The 21,115-nt window shown below is 42.7% G+C and overlaps 1 protein-coding gene and 1 pseudogene across 4 annotated transcripts in view; both read left to right on the top strand.

Moving 5' to 3' along the window:
* Nucleotides 1–21,115, top strand: part of Stk38 (serine/threonine kinase 38) — a 61,077-nt gene that overhangs the window by 30,085 nt on the left and 9,877 nt on the right. For 3 of the 4 annotated variants that reach the window (XM_021149301.2, XM_021149302.2, XM_029471269.1), the window contains exons 2-7: nucleotides 2,281–2,413; nucleotides 9,925–9,976; nucleotides 10,972–11,094; nucleotides 14,129–14,212; nucleotides 18,018–18,141; nucleotides 20,040–20,194. In XM_021149301.2, the coding sequence (XP_021004960.1) occupies nucleotides 2,283–2,413; nucleotides 9,925–9,976; nucleotides 10,972–11,094; nucleotides 14,129–14,212; nucleotides 18,018–18,141; nucleotides 20,040–20,194 (669 nt within the window). In that variant the 5' untranslated portion in view covers nucleotides 2,281–2,282. Of the gene's footprint in view, nucleotides 1–2,277; nucleotides 2,414–9,924; nucleotides 9,977–10,971; nucleotides 11,095–14,128; nucleotides 14,213–18,017; nucleotides 18,142–20,039; nucleotides 20,195–21,115 lie in introns of all 4 variants that reach the window. The other variant, XM_021149304.2, reaches the window with a different exon arrangement.
* LOC115029802 lies at nucleotides 12,244–12,414 on the top strand (annotated as a pseudogene).

The following is a 21,115-nucleotide window of genomic DNA, read 5'->3' as shown; positions in this document are numbered from 1 at the left end:
GGGAGGCAGAGGCAGGTGGATTTCTGAGTTTGAGGCCAGCCTGGTCTACAAAGTGAGTTCCAGGACAGCCAGGGTTATACAGAGAAATCTTGTCTCGAAAAAGCCCCCCCTCCCCCAAACCTTACAAAATCACAGGAAAATACAATCTAGAATAAAATTGTATTCTCATCTCTTGTAGCTAAACTGCTAATAACACTTTTTCTGCCTTTTCAATACACCAGGCTGGCCTCTAAGTCTTATGTAAGTTGAAGATGACTTTGAACTTCTGAGCCTCCAACACCTGCCTTTTAGAATGGCAGGCCTGTGCACACCTGATTTACCTTACTATAAATAATTGAATATATTTAGCTGGAATTTTCTATACTTGCAGTCAGTTCTATTATATATTTATTCATATTATTTCTTTTTTAAAATATTTTTATTAGGTATTTTCCTCATTTACATTTCCAATGCTATCCCAAAAGTCCCCCATATCCTCCCCCCGACTCCCCTATCCACCCACTCCCACTTTTTGGCCCTGGCGTTCCCCTGTAGTGGGGCATATAAAGTTTGCATGTGCAGTGGGCCTCTCTTTCCAGTGATGGCCATCTAGGCCATGTTTTGATACATATGCAGCTAGAGTCAAGAGCTCCGGGGTACTGGTTAGTTCATACATATTATTTCTAGTATTCCTTTGTTATTAAAATGTTTCATTGAGCTGACTGGTGGTGGTACACGCCTTTAATCCAAGCAATATGAGGCAGAGGCAGAGGCAGATAGATATCAGAGTTCAAGTCCAACCAAGTTCCAGGACAACCAGAGCTACACAGAGAAACCCAGTCTCAGGAAAAAAAGTTTGATTGAACCAAATTATGTAGGGAATCTTTTCTTTTGTAAATGTATGAATGTTTATGAATTATTATTTCTTTCTCTTTTTTTTTTTTTTTTGTTTTGTTTTGTTTTTTTGAGACACGGTTTCTCTGTGTAGCCCTGGCTGTCCTGGAACTCATTCTGTAAACCAGGCTGGACTCAAACTCAGAGATCCACCTGCCTCTGCTTCCCAAGTGCTGGGATTAAAGTTGTGCGCCACCACTGCCCAGCATGAATTATTATTTCAAGGTAGTTTCCTAGTTGACCAAAAAATGGAATTATGTATAATTGTGGGTATTTTTTTGCTTGCTTTGAGATAGGGCGTGTGTTAGGTTTGTTTGTTTGTGTGTTTTGTCAACTTGATGCAAACTAGAATCCTCTAAGAGGGAGGGCACTTGAGTTGAGAAAATGCTCCCTCATCATCAGTGCGCCACCACTGCCCAGCTCCACTGGGACTTCTTGAATGAATTGATGTGGAGAGGCCCAACTCACTGTGGCCAGTGCCATCCCCAGACAGTCCTCTTGAAATATAAAAAAATCAGGCTATGTAAGCTATAGAGTGAGCCAGTGAGCAGCACTCCTCCGTGGCTTCTGGCTCCTGCCTTGAGTTCTCATTATGTCTTCTTTTAGTGCACCATAACTTGGGGTATTTAAGCCTAATAAACCCTTTACTCTCCAGGTTGCTTTTGGTCGTGGTCTATCAGAGCTATGGTTGACTAACTAAGATGGTGTCAGGTGCCAGTGTCTCCTGAACATTGAGATTCTAGGTAGATGACACTTAGCTTTGTTTCCTGTTGCTGTGATAGACACCCTGACGAAAACAAGTGGAGGGAGAAAGGGTTTGTCTGCTTGGTTCACAGTTCTGGGTTGCAGTCCCTTGTTGTGGGAGTTAAGGAAACAGGAACTTGAGGCAGGCTGTTCACATCATACCCACAGTCCAGAGCAGAGAGCAGTGAACCAATGCTGCCTGCTACAAACGTTACAAGAGGAAAGTGTATGTGGCGTGGACATGTGCATGTGCAGCAGGGTTAGTCCTGAGGAGGGATCGGAGTCCCTAGAGCCAGACTCGCAGCTGGTGTTCAGCTGTCACATGAGTGAGTGCTGGGAACTGAACTCTGGTCCTCTTTGAGAACAGGTTCTCTTAACTACAAGCCATCTCTCCAGCTCTGTCTGCTATCACTCAGGAAAATCCCCACAGACATGTTCACAGGCCAACCCTGTCTAGACAGTCTCTCATTGAGATTCCCTTTCCAGGTGACTCTATGGTGTGTCAAGTTGACAGTTAGATTAACCAGCACACGTGGCTTGTTTGCCTGGCCCTTGTTTCATGTTATGTTTGTCCTCCAGGAAGATGGTACCCATTTATATTTTTACCAAGGGGTCAGGGGAGTGCTGAAGATGCATACCAACACCTTTCTCTCCTCCCAGCAGCCATGGCAATGACAGGATCAACACCTTGCTCATCCATGAGCAATCATACGAAGGAGAGGGTGACAATGACCAAAGTGACACTGGAGAATTTTTATAGCAACCTTATCGCTCAACATGAAGAACGAGAAATGAGGTAAAGATTTCTGTTTGGAAACACTGCATTTTGGGGCTGGGGATGTTGCTCAGTGGTAGAATGTGTAGGCACCTGTCATATACAAGGCAAAAAACGAAAACAAACAAAATGAAAAATTTGCTGTGGTTACATGTAGCATCATATCTAGTACATAAAAGGTGACTAGGGTTGTAGCCACCATGTTGTAGCCTGTCAACTGCAGTTGGGATGACAGTGAGGCAGATTTCCCAATCCTTCCTATAAAAACTGCTGGTCATAACCCAAAGCTCCATTGCATTATGAGGAAATCATTTGCTCTCCTTGCTTGTGTTCATCACTAAAGCACTGTGGTCTCATGGAGTAGCTCCTTGGTTTGCCTCCTGCCTCAGGAGTAGCAGCTCTATGAGGCTGGAGCTGGTTCCTAAAGGACGGTTCTATGCCAGCTTCCTCACCAGGAAAGTGGGGATAATGCTCCTTGTCTTGGGGGAGTGCTAGAGAGTTGGCCATAGCACTCGAGTACTTGCCATTGGAATGACTTACTTAATGGGAACAGTGATAACCATTCCGTTTTGTTTTAAAAAACTAAACAGGCCTCCTAGGTCTCACTATGTAGCCCTAGCTGTCTTGAAATGTAGCCTGTAGATCAGGCTGTCCTTGAACTCACCGAGATCCGTCTACCTTTGCCTCCAGAATGCTGGAATTAAAGGTGTGTGTCTCCATGCCCAGCTGTTGTATTGACTTTTTATTATTGAGTTTCAGGAGTTCTTTGTGTGCCCCAGATACCAATTTTTTTGTCCTGTGTTCTATGAGCACTTCCTCCCAGTATGTAGCTTTCCCACTGTCTTTAGATGAGCAGACTTTTAAAATTTTTGATGAAGTCAATTTGGCTTTTTTATTAAGATTTTATTTTTCATGTTTTTTCTTTTTTTCCTATGAGTGTATCTACCATGTGCTTTCAGGTGCCTAAGGAAGACCAGAATCACACGTGGTCGTGCGCTTCCTGGTGTGTGCTAGGGACTGAACTGGCTCTCGGCCATGGCAGTGAACACTTTTAACTTTCAGGTCATCTCTTCAGCCCATTGTTTCCTTAAATTTTTGTATTGCAGTTATTTTGGTTTGAGAGTGTGTGCACAGGCGAGTATGTGGGCAAGCATGTGACAGCATGTGTGTGGAAGTCAGATGTCCTGCATCAGTTTGAACCTTCCACCACACATGTATATTCTAGGGATTGGACTCAGACTTGGTGGCCGGTGCCTCTACCCATTGAACCGTCCTGATGAGCCAGCATTCTCTCCTTATTTGGTCTTGATAGTCTGTGTCGTGGAGACATTCTCTGTTCTGGGATTTTTGTTGGCTTGGCCTTACAGGTTTAGTTTTGTGATGATCCATAATACATTAATGTGTGGATGGGATGTGTATTTGCTCTAGTACACGTTGGAAGTCAAAGCACAGCTCTCAAGACTCTTTACATGGCTTCTGGCCTCAAACTCAAACTGTGTTCTCCAGTTTGTACAGCAAACATCTTTATCCACTGAGCTATCCTGTCCCCCTCTAAGTGTACATTAGGTAAGACTTGAGGTATAATTTTTTTTTTGTGAGTATATATTATTTCCCTGTAAGACTGTTTTTGGACCTTGTAAGCTCTTTAATGTTGTTTTGTTTTGTTCTTTAAATAAGTTTAGTCAGCCTGTTAACATATACAAAAAAATCCAGAGATTGTGATTGGAATTATATTGAATGTGTTGATCAGTTTGAGATGATTGTTGTAACAATGTTGAAGTTTCTGGTACCTCAACATCATATATTTCTCTACTTTACAATTCTTCCTTACTGCTGCATTAATTTCCAGCATTACCTAACGTCAGAGGAGGCAGATATGGCTATGGGCCTGGAAGGTATAGCTAGCCACATGGCTGGATGAGCTAGGTGGTCAGGTTAACTTAGATGAGCTGATGAGAGTCTGCCCAGCTGAGGCCTAAGCTTTGAAATACTAAAAGGTCTCTGTTGTTATTTGGGGGAAAGGCTGGTTAAGGAATAGTTGCTGCTGAATTAATTTCCATCATTAATTAATATATACAGAACATGATAATCATTTAGCTTACACTCCCTAGGGCTAGTGAGATGGCTAAGGCTTAAAAGCACCTGTAGCTCTTGCAGAGGACCTGTGTTCAATTCTCAGCACACATGATGGTTCCTCTGACCTTCTTGGGCACTGCATGCACCTGGTGAGCAAGGTTCATGCAGGCAAGACACCCATAACAATCACTTAAAATAAAAATAAACCTTTAAAGCCGGGTGTGGTGGCGCACGCCTTTAATCCCAGCACTCGGGAGGCAGAGGCAGGAGGATTTCTGAGTTCGAGGCCAGCCTGGTCTACAGAGTGAGTTCCAGGACAGCCAGGGCTACACANAGAAACCTTGCCTCGAAAAACCAAAAAAAAAAAACTTTAAAAAAAAAAAAGAAAAGACAAGGTTTCTTTCTATGTAGTCCTGGCTGCCCTGGAACTTGACAGATAAACCCAAGTTCTGCCTGGAACTTACAGAGATCCTCCTGTCTCTGCCTCAATCTCTGAAATGCTAGGATTAAAGGCACACACTACCACATTAAGCCTAAAAATGAATCTAAAAAGCGATTTTTAAAGTGTCCCTCGAGTTTTCTTTTAAGCAGTGTTTAGTAGGTAGTTCCTGTGTAGTGACTGCTTTTCTACATCTAGTATTTTATGCATTTATAAGTATTTACAATCTTAGCCAGGCAGTGATGGTGTAGACTGTTAATCCCAGTACTTGGGAGTCAGAGGCAGGGAGATTTCTGAGTTTGAGGGCAGCCTAGTCAACAGAGTGAATTCCAGGACAGTCAGGGCTACACAGGGAAACCCTGTTTCAAAAAAACAAAACAAAACCAAACCCAAAACAGAATAAATTACGATCTTGTCCAGCTATTTGTTGCTGCTGTGTGTTGTATTGTCAGTAGCCGACTGACAGGACATCCTAAGTAAAGGTTCATCCATGTGCTTGAAGTTGCAGAAACTCAGCCCCTTTGGCGAGCTGTGGGAGCAGCTCTCGTGGGGATGGCTTGGGTGGGATGCAGCCCCACAGGCATGCTCCCATAACCTACTGTCTCTTCAGGTTTGACTCCATTAGTGGAGTACACCATTCTTTAGGTTAGAGCCCTCATGGTTGTGGCAAAGTCTCTGGGAACAGCATATATAATGTGCCTTCAAAATCACTATCTCCTCATGAGTCATTGACGTGTGCTTCTTTTTCCCTTTGGATCTAACAGTGGGTTTAGTTAGTGGGTTTCATTTTTGCTTGGAACAAGAGTGACTGGCAGGGGTTCTTTTAGTGAATAACTAAGATGATCTTGGAACTGAAAAAAATGATCATTTATTTTATTTTATGTACAGGAGTACACTGTACACCAAAAGAGGCCATAGGATACCATTACAGATGGTTGGGAGCCACCATGTTGTTGCTGGGAATTTAGTTGAACTCAGGGCCTCTGGAAGAACAGTCAGTGCTCCAGCCCCTAGAGATGAATTTTTTTTTAATCACTAGTATATTGTGTTTTTAAAAAATTTTAAATTTTATTTTATTAGATATTTTCTCCCTCCGAAAATCCTCTCCCCTTATACCTTACCCTCTCCCCCTGCTCACCAACCTACCCATTCCACTTCCTGGCCTGACATTCCCCTACATTGGGGCATAGAGCCTTCACAGGACCTATGGCCTCTCCTCCCATTGTTGACCCACTAGGCCATCCTCTGCTGCATATGTAGCTGGAGCCATGAGTCCTACCATGTATACTCTGGTTGGTGGTTTAGTCCCTGGGAGCTCTGGGGGTACTGAGGGGGTAGTTCACATTGTTGTTATGAAATTTTTTAAAAAAGATTTATTTATTTTGTTTTTTTGAGACAGGGTTTCTCTGTATAGCCCTGGCTGTCCTAGAACTCACTCTGTAGACCAGGCTGGCCTTGAATTGCAAAATCCACCTGCCTCTGCCTCCGGAGTGCTGGGATTAAAGGCATGCGCCACCACGCCCGGCATGAAATTTTTTTAAAAAGATTTATTTATTTTGGTTTTTTGAGACAGAGTTTCTCTGTATAGCCCTGGCTGTCCTAGAACTCACTCTGTAGACCAGGCCTGCCTCGAACTCCCAAGTGTTGGGATTAAAGGCGTGCATCATCACTGCTCAGCTTGGTAATAGTTTTAATGACAATTGGTAATGGGACATTTGTACTTTGAGAATATGTTTAATATATGATGCAGTTTGAAATACTAAGTTTTAGGCCAGTAAATTTTGAGAGCAAGTAATACAATTTTACTTTCATATTCTGTGCCTTATCTAGTACATACATTTAATTAAACATCTAATTTCTACCACTCAAATGTAGGTTTTGTACTATTCTACTTTAGTAGAACACTTAAGGGGCTGGAGAGATGACTCAGTGGTTAAGAGCACTGGCTGCTCTTCCAGAGGACCCCCCCGTTCAGTTCCCAACACCCATATAACAGCTCTCAACTGTCTGTAACTCCTATTCCAAGGGATCTGACACCCTTATACATATATATGTATATGTATGTGTGTGTGTGTGTGTGTATACACATATACATCTATATGTATATGTGTATTTATATATATATATTTGTATATACACACACAGTCAAAACACCAATGTACATAAAATAAAAATAAATTATTAAAAAAATAAGACATAAAGATTATTTATTTGATATAGTCTCACACATAGCCTTGGCTGGCCTTTAGCCAGGCCTCTGTTTCAGCTTCCAGATTGCTAGTTTTATAGGCATGTGCTGTCACATCCGACTAAGTTTACTTTAAACAGAGGAACTACTTACTACACGGTGAGGTTTATCTAAATTCTGGAGATGGAAGAAAGAATAAATTTAATTTGGAAATTACCTCTTGTATACTAGTAAAACAGGAGAAATTTGAACCACTTAATGGAAATACTATGGTAAGGTTCACAGGTTGGTTCAGAACAGTTCAGCATGGTGACCCACTTCCACTTGGGAGGCAAGAGGACCAGGATCAAGGACAGCCTCAGCTAAATATTGAGTTTAAGGCCTGTCTAACTATCTGAAACCCTGTCTAAAATACCAGCAAAACAAAAGAGCTAGCCCCACAGATGTAGGGTGTTGCCCGTGTGACGCGTGCTCCTCAGATGTAGAGTGCTACTTTATGTGACCTGTGCTTCCTGGTCCCTGAGGTAGCTTGCAGGCCACACATGCTGTAGTTCTGTCGGCTGTTTGCCTTCTTTAGCTCATTAGCCTCTAAGTCCCCTAGAACAGTGACTGTCCTATTGTTCTCGCTGGTACACAGCTAAGGTACCAAGTGTTGATAATTAATTATCTAGTCATGAAAAATAATAGTTTGTATAATTCTATAGCCATCTAGTTAAAACCAAGGAAACAGGCATTTCCTCTGATAAAATATTGTGTTTATTTTTTTCTTCCTGAAGATTGTTCTGGTGGATTAGCTAAAGCCGTGAATCTAACATAATACATAATAATGGTTGCCCCAGGTGTGGTGGCGCACGCCTTTAATCCCAGCACTTGGGAGGCAGAGGCAGGAGGATTTCTGAGTTCGAGGCCAGCCTGGTCTACAGAGTGAGTTTCAGGACAGCCAGGACTACACAGAGAAACCTTGTCTCAAAAAACCAAAGAGGGGGAAATTTTATTATTTATTTATTTATTTATTTATTTATTTATTTATGTGAGTACATTGTAGTTGTACAGATAGTTATGAGCCTTTACGTGGTTTCTGGGAATTGAATTTAGGACCTCTGCTAACTCTGGCCCAAAGATTTATTTATGATTATTAATAAGTACACTGTAGCTGTCTTCAGACACTCTAGAAGAGGGCATCAGATCTCATTATGGATGGTTGTGAGCCACCATGTGGTTGTTGGGATTTGAACTCAGGAACTTTGGAAGAGCAGTCACTGCTCTTAACCATGGAGCCATCTCTCCAGCCCCCTGTCTCAGGTTTTCTTAACGATGCAGTGTATTGTGTGATCTGAAGATCGCTGTACTGTCAGTGGTGACCTGTGGTTCAGGGTCAGTTTTATCCTAACTAAGGTTCAGGGCTGAAGGTATTTCTTTTCTTAGTGTTGGTCATGGAGATAAAATTACAAGTTATTTTTTATGCTATTTTCCTTGTTCTTATCTTTGCCATGAGCAAATATTAGTATTTTGTATGCATGTTTTATATGCATGTATGTCTAGACCACTTGCCTGGTGGGTGTCTGCAAAGGCCAGAAGAGGGCATCAAATTCCTTGGCCCTGGAGTTGCAGACAATTGTGCAGTGTTGTAGGTGCTGGGAACTGAGCCTGGCCTTCCACTCTGCTGCAGCACCACTCTCTGCTTTTTTTCTTTTTGCTCTATACAAGTCACCTGCTTGTCTGGATTACTGATGGGCGGTGGAAGAGGGATTCCAGCCTGCCTACTTTCCTTCATCTTGCTGAATACAAGGAGGTTCTACTTGGTTATTTCAGTTTTATCAAATCATCATGAGGCTGTAGTTAAAAAAAAAATCCTGGGCTGGAGAGATTAAGAGTGCTCAGGGGTTACGAGCACTAACTGCTCCTTCAGAGGTCCTGAGTTCAATTCCCATCAACCACATGGTGGCTTACAACCATCTGTAATGGGATCTGATGCCCTTTTCTGGTGTGTCTGAAGACAGTGACAGTGAACTCATGTACATAAAATAAATAAATAGATCTTGGAAACAATGCAGACCTAACAAAGAATGAAAATTTTTACTTATTTTAGAAATAGAATTTTTATTTATTTATTTATTTATTTTGTTTTTTTGAGACAGGGTTTCTCTGTTTAGCCCTGGTTGTCCTGGAACTTACTTTGTAGATCAGGCTGGCCTCAAACTCAGAAATCTGCCTGCCTCTGCCTTTTTTTTTTTTTTTTTTAAATAGAATTTTTAAATAGTTAAAAATTACATTGGTTAAGAGTGTGTGTGTGTGTGTGTGTGTGTGTGTGTACATACATGCATTTGTGCCATGGGACAAGTAGGACCGATTTCAGGAATCAGTTCTCTCTCCATCTTGTTGGTACTTGGAATCAAAATCAAGTCATGCTTGGTGGCAAGCACCTTAACCCAAAGTCATCTTGCTAGCTTCTGTTTCATTTATAAACAGAACATTCTGTTTCCTGTCATTGTACTTTATTTATTCATGTGTTTTTCTTAAACACATTATGAAAATGTGTTTCATGACCTTTTTTTTTTTTTTTTTTTTTTTTTGGTTTTTTGAGACAGGGTTTCTCTGTGTNGCCCNNGCTGTCCTGGAACTCACTNTGTAGACCAGGCTGGCCTCGAACTCAGAAATCTGCCTGCCTCTGCCTCCCAAGTGCTGGGATTAAAGGTGTGTGCCACCACACCCGGCTATTTCTTGACTTTTTATCTAAGTGAATACTTACAAGTGCTTAACAATTCTGTTTTATAGGCCTGTCAGAATACAAATGCTATTTTATCTTTTTTTGTTGTTGTTTTGTTTTAGACAAAAGAAGTTAGAAAAGGTGATGGAAGAAGAAGGCCTGAAAGACGAAGAGGTGATTTATATGGGGCTTGTTCCCGGGTTCCAGCGTGAAGGTTATGTTTTCTTCATCAAGTTAGGTTTGGTGCCAGGGAAGTGTTTGGCTCCGTGACAGGAATTTGAGAGTTAGCTTGCTTTTGGATTCAGTTACTCATTCAGAGGACGACGTTAATTAAGTGCTCAGGAGAGGGAGATCTCTCTAGTCACAGTTATGGTAATTAATTAGCTTTAAATTCTAAGAAAAGAAAAGATGAAATTAGTTAAACTAAATTAAAATTTAGAAGAACAAGGTGAGAATTTTTTACCAAGTTGTGATGCTTCATACTGTAATCTCAGCACTTGGAAGTTGAGGCAGGAGGTTTCTGCAGGATTGAGGCCAACCTGCACCAGAGGGTGAGATTTTTGTCTTTAATGAGTGAATGAATTAACTGAAAGACCCCGTAGCAGTAAGGAACATTTCTGAAGTCGTTATTGGAACAGGGGACTGCCTCACAACAGCCCTCGTGCACACAGCTTACAGATGTGAGGCAAAGATACAACCGGTGAGGAGGGATGCAGGTAGCCAAACAGCCCTGGTGACACCTTCAGAAACGTGGGTGATACAGCCCAGGACAGTGGTAGCAAGTCCCCAGCATAGGGCATTGAGGCCAGGTGATGAATGAATGCTAGTATGTACTGATCTTGGAGGATTTAGAAAAACACCCTTACCTAAGAAAAGGCTCATGGAAAATGTTGATTTGTCTCTCACCATTAGAAATGCTAGATTGTTGAAGTAGTTTCTTCAGAGTTCTCAGGAGCCCCACACCCCTTCAGTGTGGCTTGCTCGTTACGTCTGATGACCTGGGAGGGGAGAAGGATCCACTAGAGCATGCTTGTGTGATGCTGTCAGTCACACGGGAAGATGGGAAGGTTATGTATAGACTAGTGTGGCTCTGCTCCCAGCTGCCCAAGACAGCTAGGACTTGGTTTCAGAATTTCAGCTTTCCTTCCTTTCCTTTGTATAAACATTAGAAACGACTCAGAAGATCCGCGCACGCTCGGAAGGAGACAGAGTTTCTTCGATTAAAGAGAACAAGGCTTGGACTGGAAGATTTTGAGTCTTTAAAAGTCATAGGCCGAGGAGCATTTGGTGAGGTAAAAAGAAAAAAAAAGAAAAGAAAATCCCAGAACATCAAAGCTTTTAACATGCCATGAGTTCCTGATGGTGTGTAATACCAGGTTAGCTAGGGAGAGCCTGTCTTGAAATATATGGAGTTCACTGATAGACATGTTCACTTCTCTTTTTCCTTTTCTCCCCAGTTCATTGTCCCAGATAACTTCTGTCTTGTCAGAGAGGACATTAGCACTTTGTTTTTTTTGGACAGAGTCACACTATGTAGCCCAAGTTGTCATCAACTGTGTGATCCCGCTGCCGTAGCATGCAGAGTGTTACAGGCATGTCCCACTGTGCTGAGATCCTGATGTTAGGATGCCCAGTATATTTACTCATTAATTCTGGAATCATCACAGTGGATGTAGACATTAAGACTCTGAAGATGCACACTGTCTGTCAGTCACACAGCTGTTGAGCATAGACCAGAGGCTGGGCTGGAGTCCTCTGCCTTGAAGCTGTTGCTTTCCCAGTACCACCGTTCTCAAGGAGGAAACTGATCTTGTCTCCACTCTATTCCCTACCAGATGCTTACAGCTCTAAAGAGATGTGCCTAAGCTTGGTTCGACATACGCATGAATGTAATGTTAGCACTCTAGAAGCTGAGGCAGAAGGACACGCCAGCCCAGGTTAGCTAGGGATCCTGTCTTTAAAAAAAAAAAAAAGATAGACCTTGAATTAGTATAGAGCATTAAAGGCCCAGCTGCTGTCTGTGTCTGTGGTTGCAAGAATCAAATGTAGACAGGTGTTCTGCCCTTCTGCTGCTCCCCAGGCCCTTACTTAGCCCAGATCTTATCAATGAATCCTGCTACACTACAAGAGCAGACTTAGGAAAACGGTGAATGAGCTCATGCAAGGTCATTCCCATTGATGGAAAACATGCAAAGGCAGCTTACTGTTGCAGTAATTACATGGTCTCCGTGTAGAAGGAGAAACATGGTATAAACAACAGTACTCGGGAGAACTGCATATTATCGTGAAGAGACTCTCAAAAGGTAAAATTGACCCTTCAGTTGAGAATTCCAGTTAGCCCTTGAGAATAAGGAAGTGTTTTTCAAAATGCTCCCTGTTCAAGAAAAATGCACATGGTACTTGATTAGAAAAACAAAATGCAGAAAGACACAGGGAAAAAAACCACTTCTCAGTCTTTTTGACTGAGATCAGGTGTAGTATCTGCTCTTACCAGTTTAATATCTAGTATGTCCTCCATCTAAGGACAGTAAATTAAATGGAATTTTGGACCTGGGAGAAGGAATAGAAGCTTGCTCTTTGACTTGGCATTACAGTAAGAGAACAAAACCCCACAAAACTTAAGGTATCTTGGGGGAAAGGAGAGAATGGTCAGGAGCTTGCCAGGAGGTTTTTCCTTTTTAATAGACCATGAGTTTTCTTTTCACAGTACAATTTTCTCTTTAAAAGCATTGGGAAAAATGGTGCTAGAGAGATGGCTTATTGGTTAAAAGCCCTTACTGCACTTTTAGAATACAGTGCCCACTTACAGACACATTCACTTTAATTAAAAATAATTGAATTCTTTTAAAAAAAATGGAAAATAGGCTGGACATAGTAGCATAGGTCTTTAATCCCAGCACCTAGGAGTCAGAGGCAGATGGCTCTCTATGAGTTTGGGGCCTTTTCTACATAGTGAGTTTCAGGACTACATAGATCCTGTCAGAAAAAAATATAGAGAAAGACAACTTTTTTCCTAATAAAACATTTTTGAAAGAATGTAAAAGCCAGAGACTTGGGTCAGTGGTTAGGGCACTGCTCTTGCAGAGGACCTGATTGAGTTCAATTCCCAGGACCCACCTAGGGGGCTACAACTGCATGCAACTTGAGTTCCGCGGGATTGGAGACCCTCTTTTGGATTCCTTGAATATCTGCACTCACACATATACCTACACACAGACAGACTCATGCACATAAAATAAACAGGTCACTTGGGTACTGTGGCCCATGGTTTAAGTGAGCACGCAGGAGTCAGAGGCACACAGATCTCTGAATGGGGAACCAGCTGGGGCTGTACAGTGAGCCTCTGCCTGAGTAACGGTTAGGAAGGAGCATTTGCTGCTTCTCTCAGAATTACAGTGGCCACAGGCCAGCCGGCCGGCAACGGCCTTGCAGTCCCTCAGGAATCCATTGCCTTTTGGCTTCCTCAGGCACTGCTTACATGGGGTGCACGGACATACTTGTAGGCAAAACACCCATTCACATAAAACCTAAGTAAGTAAAGTAAAGAAATAATTAAAACATTTAAGAAGTGGGGCTGGAGAGATGGCTCAGCGGTTAAGAGCACTGACTGGTCTTCCAAAGGTCCTGAGTTCAAATCCCAGCAACCACATGGTAGCTCACAACCATCCGTAATGAGAACTGATGCCCTCTTCTGGAGTGTCTGAGGACAGCTACAGTGTACTTACTTACATATAATAATAAATTAAATCTTTTTTTAAAAAATTTAAAAGTGCTGTTTAATTTCTATTTTACTTTATTTCTTCCAAGAAGAAGGTTTTATTTTTGTGGGTTTTTCTGTTTTGTTTTGTTTTTCTGTTTTTTTGACAAAGGGTCTCACACAGCATAGGCAGACTGGCTTCAAGCTGGTGAGAGCTCTGCTTCAGTCCCTGAGTGCTAGGATTACAAGTGGGTCTGATATATAATTTTCATATTAAATGTTGTGATTTTTACTTAGGCTTTCTGAGTCAACTGTCGGGTGTTTGCCATGGGTTTAACCCTGGATATTTGCCATGCCTTAAAATTGAAACTAAAGGCTTTTACATGTGTTCAACTCGGAGCCAAAGCTGTTGAGCTGTGGAGACAGGTGGAGGTCTTCTCATCGCTGTCACAGCTGTATAGTAGATTTGTTTGTAACATTGAAAGTGTCTGTTTTTGCTAGTATTGCTTAGTCAGATGGTCATGCCTTTCTAGTGTGAGTAGTATTTGTGAAGCTTCGGGGTGCTAGAAATGCAAATCCTTAGCTTGGCAGTGTGAACTTGACTTACCACGTCTTTGGGACCCTTCCAGGTGCGGCTTGTTCAGAAGAAAGACACAGGGCATGTGTACGCAATGAAAATCCTGCGCAAAGCAGACATGCTCGAGAAGGAGCAGGTAAGTGAGCGGGAGCTGCCGGCAGTCAGCTGTGGGGGATTGTCGCCTAATTACTCTGTTGGCTTAGTTGTCTTTACTTTACTACAGTTCTCTCTAGTTAGTTCTCTTATGCATATTGTCCTATTTTTTATCCTCAAAAGATGCACTTGTATATTTAAAAATATAAGTAAGGGACTGGAGAGATGGCTCAGCTGTTAAGAGCACTGCCTGCTCAATTCCCAGCCACTACATGGTGGCTCACAACCATCTGTAAGGGGAATCTGATGCCCCCTTCTGGCATGTGGATGTATATGCAGCAGAGCACTCATTAAAATAGATAAAATTTAAAAAAAAAATACAAGACCTGTGAACACAGATGGTGTGCTTCACAGTCCAGGCTTTGAGGAAGCAGCTTTGGGTCCTTGATAACCACAGCTACACTTGCAGGAGACCCTCCTTTGAGCTCACGCCTGGTATGATGGGAGTTTTTTGTACTCCTTGGATGGGAGTGTAGAACTGGCGAGTCTGAATACACTATAACCTGGACACCTAACCAAAGATGGGTCCTCTGTGAAGCTTACTGATGTGCCAGTTTCTGAGTTAATGTGGACAGTGTAAATGGCAGAGCAGCAGCAGGTCTCCTTTATGATTAGGAACTGTCTTGGGCCTGCCGTGGAGCTTCCAGCAGAGTGCTTGTGTCTGATGTGCAAGGCCCTGGGCCCTCCCTAGTTAACAGCCCACATTATCCAGTAAGGATGAAGCTCATGATGAAACTAGACCTGACATACATACTTAATGCACATTCCATAGGATAGCTTTATTTTTATTTTTTTAAATAAGAGTGCAGCCCTCTGTGGGTCTGTTGAGCTGGTTGCCTCAGAAGAGGTAGCAGTGGGTGACGCTGCAGTTTGAGGCCAGAGATGTTGTGCCAGGCAGAACTCATTTGGAGCGCAGCAGCGAGGATAGAGGCTGTCCCCACATTTAGTGTTCTCTGCCCACTGAGGATTGTAATCAGGGAGCATTTCCTGTCTACATTCAAGTGCCTCTTCAGAATCTTGTGCTTGGGGGCTGGAGAGACAGCTGAATGGTTAAAAGAACTGCTGCTGTTCCAGAGGATCTGGGTTGAATTTCTAGCACCCATATGGTGGCTTTGGAATGGTCACATTCCAGTCCCAGGGAATGTGACACCCTCTACTGGCCTCTTTGTGCAGTGCATGCACATGGTACCCAGACTATACATGTAAGCAAACCAACCATTCACATAGCAATTATTAAGTCTTTTGTTTTTTTGTTTTTCTGTTTTACTAGGAAGCCTTGAATTCCTTTTTTTCTTTTCTTTTTTGTTTGTTTGTTTGTTTGTTTGTTTGTTTGTTTTTTGAGACCGGGTTTCTCATTGTGACCAGCCCTGGCTGTCATACACTTGCTTTGTAGACCAGGCTGGCCTTGACCTTAGAGCTCTACCTGTCTCTGTCTCCTAAGTGTTGGGATTAAAAGTATGCAATACCATGCCCGGCTAAGCCTTGAATTATTTTTATTTCAAATATTTATTTATATATTATGTACATAATGTCCTGGCTGCATATATGCTTACACACCAGAAGAGGGTACCACATCTCATTCTAGATGGCTCTGAGTCACTACATGGTTGCTGGGAACTGAACTCAGGACCTCTGGAAGAGCAGCCAGTGCTCTTAACCTCTGAGCCATGTACTCAGCCCAAGCCTTGGATTCTTAATTCCAGTTAAAAGCAGATCTTTAACAAATCTTCAGCTATTATTGTAGTTTATGCAAACACCAACTGATATGTGAGTGCCTTACAGCCCTATGTATGTGCTGCCCAGAGGTCAGTGTATGGTGTAGATAGATGCTCAGGCTCCAGGAGAGAGGACCAGTTAATCTCTTTGAGGAAAATAATGTCTGTGTTGTTTAGTTAGGATATTTGTGGGTTATGAGTAAGTTTTACAATATGTATGTCCTATCATTTTAGCCAAAACTCAAAACTCCTGTCAGTTTGTTAGCTGTTCTGAGAGTTAGAAGTGGGGCTGGTGAGGGCTCAGAGTGGGAAGGTGCTCAATGTGAGGTTTTCTGGGAGCTGTGCTCTGCCCTCCATTCACACACAAATACGTGTACACAAAACAAAATACTTAAAGTTAGGAAAGAGAGTGTGGTGGCATACCTTTCTTTCTTTTTTCTTTTTTCTCTCTTTCTTTTTTTTAATATTTACTTATTTTTTATTTATTTATTTTATTTTGTGGTTTTTCTGAGACAGGGTTTCTCTGTATAGCCCTGGCTGTCCTGGAACTCACTCTGTAGACCAGGTTGGACTCAAACTCAGAAATCCTCCTGCCTCTGCCTCCCAAGTGCTGGGATTAAAGTGCGCCACCACTGCCTGGCTTATTTATTTATTTTATGGATGTGAGTCCACTGTTACTGTCTTCAGACACAACAGAAGATGGCATCATATTCCATTACAGATGGTTATGAGCCACCATGTAGTTGCTGAGAATTGAACTCAGGACCTCTGGAAGATCAGGCAGTGCTCTTAACCACTGAGCCATCTCTCCAGCCCTTGGATTGAATCTTAATGAATTTAGATTTGATTCACTTCATCTTTGGATCTTGTGACTCTTAAAAATGAAAGGAGGAGTATAATTTGAGAATATGCAATAATGTTTTGGTTACTACTCCATATTGTAAATAATATCAGTTTGATATAATGATCACCAGTTTTGAGATAGGGTGTCACCTCCACCTCTCATGTGCTAGTGCTAGACCTGCAGGCATGCACCCCTCCCCCACCCTCAGCTTTCCATGGTGCTGGGGATCAAACCCAGGGCTTCATGCATGCTATTTAAGCTCTTTACCAGCGGAGCCACACCCCTGCTCATAAAGCATTATATTTTAAAAAGGTGATTCTACCAGTTCCCCCAAGCTGCCTGTAGTTAGGTGTTACAGCAAATGTAGAAAATGAGAAACGCCATGATTTTGAATCTTTAAGCCAGTGTAAATGTTTTTTTCATCCTGCAGTGTAGTGCCCAGCAGTGAGCTACAGCTACAGAGTGCTGCGGTGTCATGGTGATCTGATTGTCACTCAGGGCTCTGTTATTTTGATATCAGTTTGGAGCCTGTAGCTGAATTTTAAGTAACATGAGCACTTGTATAGCAAGAAGGTCCTGGGTTCTACCTCAGGCATTGCAAAATGAAACAACCAGAGAAAACAGAAACCTTAGACAGAAACCAGTTCACCTAGATAGTGTAGCCTGAGGTGGGACTGCTCAGGGTCTTACCTTGGGGACTGTTTATTCTACTGGATTACTAGAACAGAGGGCTGGGGACGCTGTGGAGTGTGCTTGCTTTACCACATAAACCTATGTGGTGTTTCATGCCTATAATCTTTGATTTTGGAGATAGAAGCAGAGGGATCTGGAGGTAGAATTCAAAGCCAGCATGGAATACATGAATCTCTGCCTTAAAAAATAAAAAATATAAACTTATTATATACAATATGCATATAATTATATATAATAAACATATTTATATAAAAGGACAGTAATTCTAACTAATCAGAGATTTACTTCATAGTACTGCTGCAGTTGTGTTGGGTTGAAGCCATTCATTCATTTCAGCAGATTTCAAAGCCTTTCTTACCAGGTTTCTGTCACCAAAGACCTTCAAGTCAAATGTCAGTTTCAAGGTGGTCAGTGTGTGTTAGCAGAACTTTTGCTCATCACAACTAAATATTCAGAACAGTATTTAAATTGTTTAAACAAATATACAGTTTACAGCAGAGCAAGGCTTGTCATTAATCAAATGCATATACCTCCAGGTTGGCCACATTCGTGCGGAGCGTGACATTCTAGTGGAGGCAGACAGTTTGTGGGTTGTGAAAATGTTCTATAGTTTTCAGGATAAGCTAAACCTCTACCTAATCATGGAGTTCCTGCCTGGAGGTAATTACTTCACAATGAAAGGTCGATTTCCCTTTGTTCTGTGGTTTCTCTCACATCAGCAACGAACCCTCCTTTCTACCTGTAACTGTGCTCACAGAACCGCTTTCTGTGTCTGTTCTAGGTCCGTAAAGGAGGGCAGTAGACAGCTTTGTGCTGCCTGCCTCTCTGCCGGTCATTCACTCGCCATTTCAGGTGGACAGGTCTTGTATTTATTTTTCCTTTAGACACATTTAGACTGGGAGCTCTGCCTGCCACTGCTGGCTGGCACCCGGCATGGGTTGTCCAGCTGATCGGACTGAAGTGATAGCACTGTTTGCTTCAGTGTTTTTGGGGTTTTTTTTTTTCCTGTGGTTTGTTAGAGTAACTCCCTCTTCACCTATATTAAGACCTAGAGTCCACCTCTCCTCTCTGAGGTGTCAAGCCTAGACAGGTAAGGCAGAGCAGGTGTCCCTATGTTTTTGGGACAGTCTCTTTTCTGATGAACCAGTGAATTCTGAGCTAATAGAAAGTAGCTTTTTTTTCTTTTTGGCTTTTAACAAAACAAATGTAATTAATTGGGGCATGCTATATTGGTCTTGTGACACCCTTTAGTTTAGACCCAGGGTCACCAGTAATTTTTATTAACAACGATGAAGATTACAACACAGAGTTGGCTGGTAGAACACCTTTTTTCTTAAGCACTTCAGTAGTAGGGAACAGCTTGGCTATCATGTGTCTGCTAGCCATTATTGCAGCTCTTCCTTAGCTTCTCATGTCCCTCAGACACTGCCCTTTGTATTTGGTGATGCTGGCCTGCAGAGCCCTAAGACCAGCAGGCCTGAGCTGTCCCATCACATGGGCAAGCCCACACAAGTAAGGCCATCCATCAGCTGCTCTCCTGGGACTGAAGGCTGCAGTGACCTTAGGGTTGGCCTCCCCACTGCCCCTGGCCTCAGGTAGCGAGTGGCTGCTGTCAGAGGGCAGCAGGAGGTGCTAGGATCAGAGGCCTCTCTCTTCCTTGCTTTCTAATCTAAGTAGCTTTACATGAGGTGGAAACTGAACCCTCCTTTTAGCTATTTTACATATTTCCTTTGCTTTTGTTTGATTGCTGAATTTTAGGATATGAATCTTATTTTCCTCTTGCTTTATGATGCTGGTATTAAGCTTTAAATTTTCACCTTGCAGGACACTGAGAAGTTTGTCAGTCGATGAAGAGTTATATGAGGATAGAGGGAGGTGTTAGGAGAAGGCCCTGTGGTCTTAGGAACAGGCAGTGACCTCACCTGTCAGGCAGCTGCATTCCAGTGGAGAGGAGCAGACCCAGCATTGTGACTGCCGCCTAGCTGCCCACAGTCCTCTTCCCATGGGTTCCCCACCCCCCCCTCCATGTTAGTGGGGGAACCTTGTTTAAATCTCCCAAAATATTTACATTTTACTTGGCGTTTCATTCTAAGGCAGCAATTCACCCTGTGTGGAACTGCCATTTCCCTCTAGGCAGATGCTTCACAGACACAGACACGTGAGCAAACGTAAAAGCCAAGTGGATTCCCCCTGGGTCCAAAATACTGTCCTAAACAAATATACTTTGTAACTGTGGAAAAATTCTCACTTCTCCAAAGAGGAAAATGAAATTAAAAGCGTAGTGCTTAGGTGGGAGATAGGTTTTTCTCTGAGTGTGACTTTCTTGCCTTTACACATTAGAGATTTGTTGCTGATTGCTCCCACGTTAACCCTGTACATCATCACTTTATGGGGCACAGCACAGTCGGATGTAGTTGGTTTATATTAGCAGATAACGAAGATGTATCTGAAAACTGGTTCTTACTCATATTTTACGTGTGTGTGTGTCTATGTGTGTTTGTGTGTGTGTACATGCATTCTGTGTGTATGGTGGTGGCTTTGTATCTTTCTGCTTCCAGGGGACATGATGACTTTATTGATGAAAAAAGATACTCTGACAGAAGAGGAGACTCAGTTTTATATAGCAGAGACAGTATTAGCCATAGACTCCATTCACCAGCTGGGATTCATCCACAGAGATATCAAGCCAGACAACCTTCTCTTGGACAGCAAGGTACGTGGGCGCACAGCACCCTGCCCAGCGTGTCTGTCTTGGAGTGATCTTTTGTATGTTTTTATCCATTTTACAGGTAAGTTTGCCATCACATCCTGTCTCTGAACTATGATTCTGTAATTTAATCTAAAGTCCTTTAAAAAAAAAAAGCAGGCACGATTTGAATCCCAGCTCTCAGTAGGTAAAGCCAAGCTGGTCTACACAGGGAGATCTGTGGCAGACAGGGCTACATAAGAGACTCTGTCTCAAGAAAGTTAAGCAGGGCATAATATGGCGATGCATGCTGGTGCTTCCACCACTTGGGAGGCAGAGGGAGGAGGCTAGGAATTCCTAATCCAGCTTGAGTTACAAGGAGACCTCGTGTGCACACAACACAAATACTACCAAGTCAGTTTTATAATACGGCAGAGACAGCCATCTTCCCTGAGCTGAGCATTTAGCAGCCTTCCTCTACTGAAGCACCAGCAGCAAAAGCCTGCCACAAAGTCCACCACAAAGCAGGGTGCCACATGCACCAAGCTCCCAGAGGAGCCCCCAGCCTCTGCAGCCTATGTTGCTTTCCTTCAGTGATACAAGAAGAGTCTGTGCTGCTGGCTGCACTTTGTGTCCACTGGTTTCGCTAGTGAGAAAACAGGTGTTAGTAGTATTTTCAATAAATCCCGGGGCGGGGCGGGGTTACTACCTCCCTCAATGGTTTATCCCTCTCCCGGAGACTGATTTGGGGATCCATTAGCATAAGATTACTAGCAGCTGCAATGGGTGTGGTGCTGCTTCCCTGTTTTCAGCTCCAGAATTCTAAAATGTTTTACTTGTAAATCAGAATGTTTTGTTTGTAATGAAAGCGTCCTATTCCTGCCTGCCTGCCTGCCTGCCTGTCTTCTCCCTTCCCTTCCCTTCCCTTCCCTTCCCTTCCCTTCCCTT

This window comes from Mus caroli, chromosome 17, assembly GCF_900094665.2.
Source record: "Mus caroli chromosome 17, CAROLI_EIJ_v1.1, whole genome shotgun sequence".
In the NCBI taxonomy this organism is placed as follows: Eukaryota; Metazoa; Chordata; class Mammalia; order Rodentia; family Muridae; genus Mus; species Mus caroli.
The sequence above is the reverse complement of the archived record's forward strand: the minus strand, read 5'-3'. Positions and strand labels throughout refer to the sequence as shown.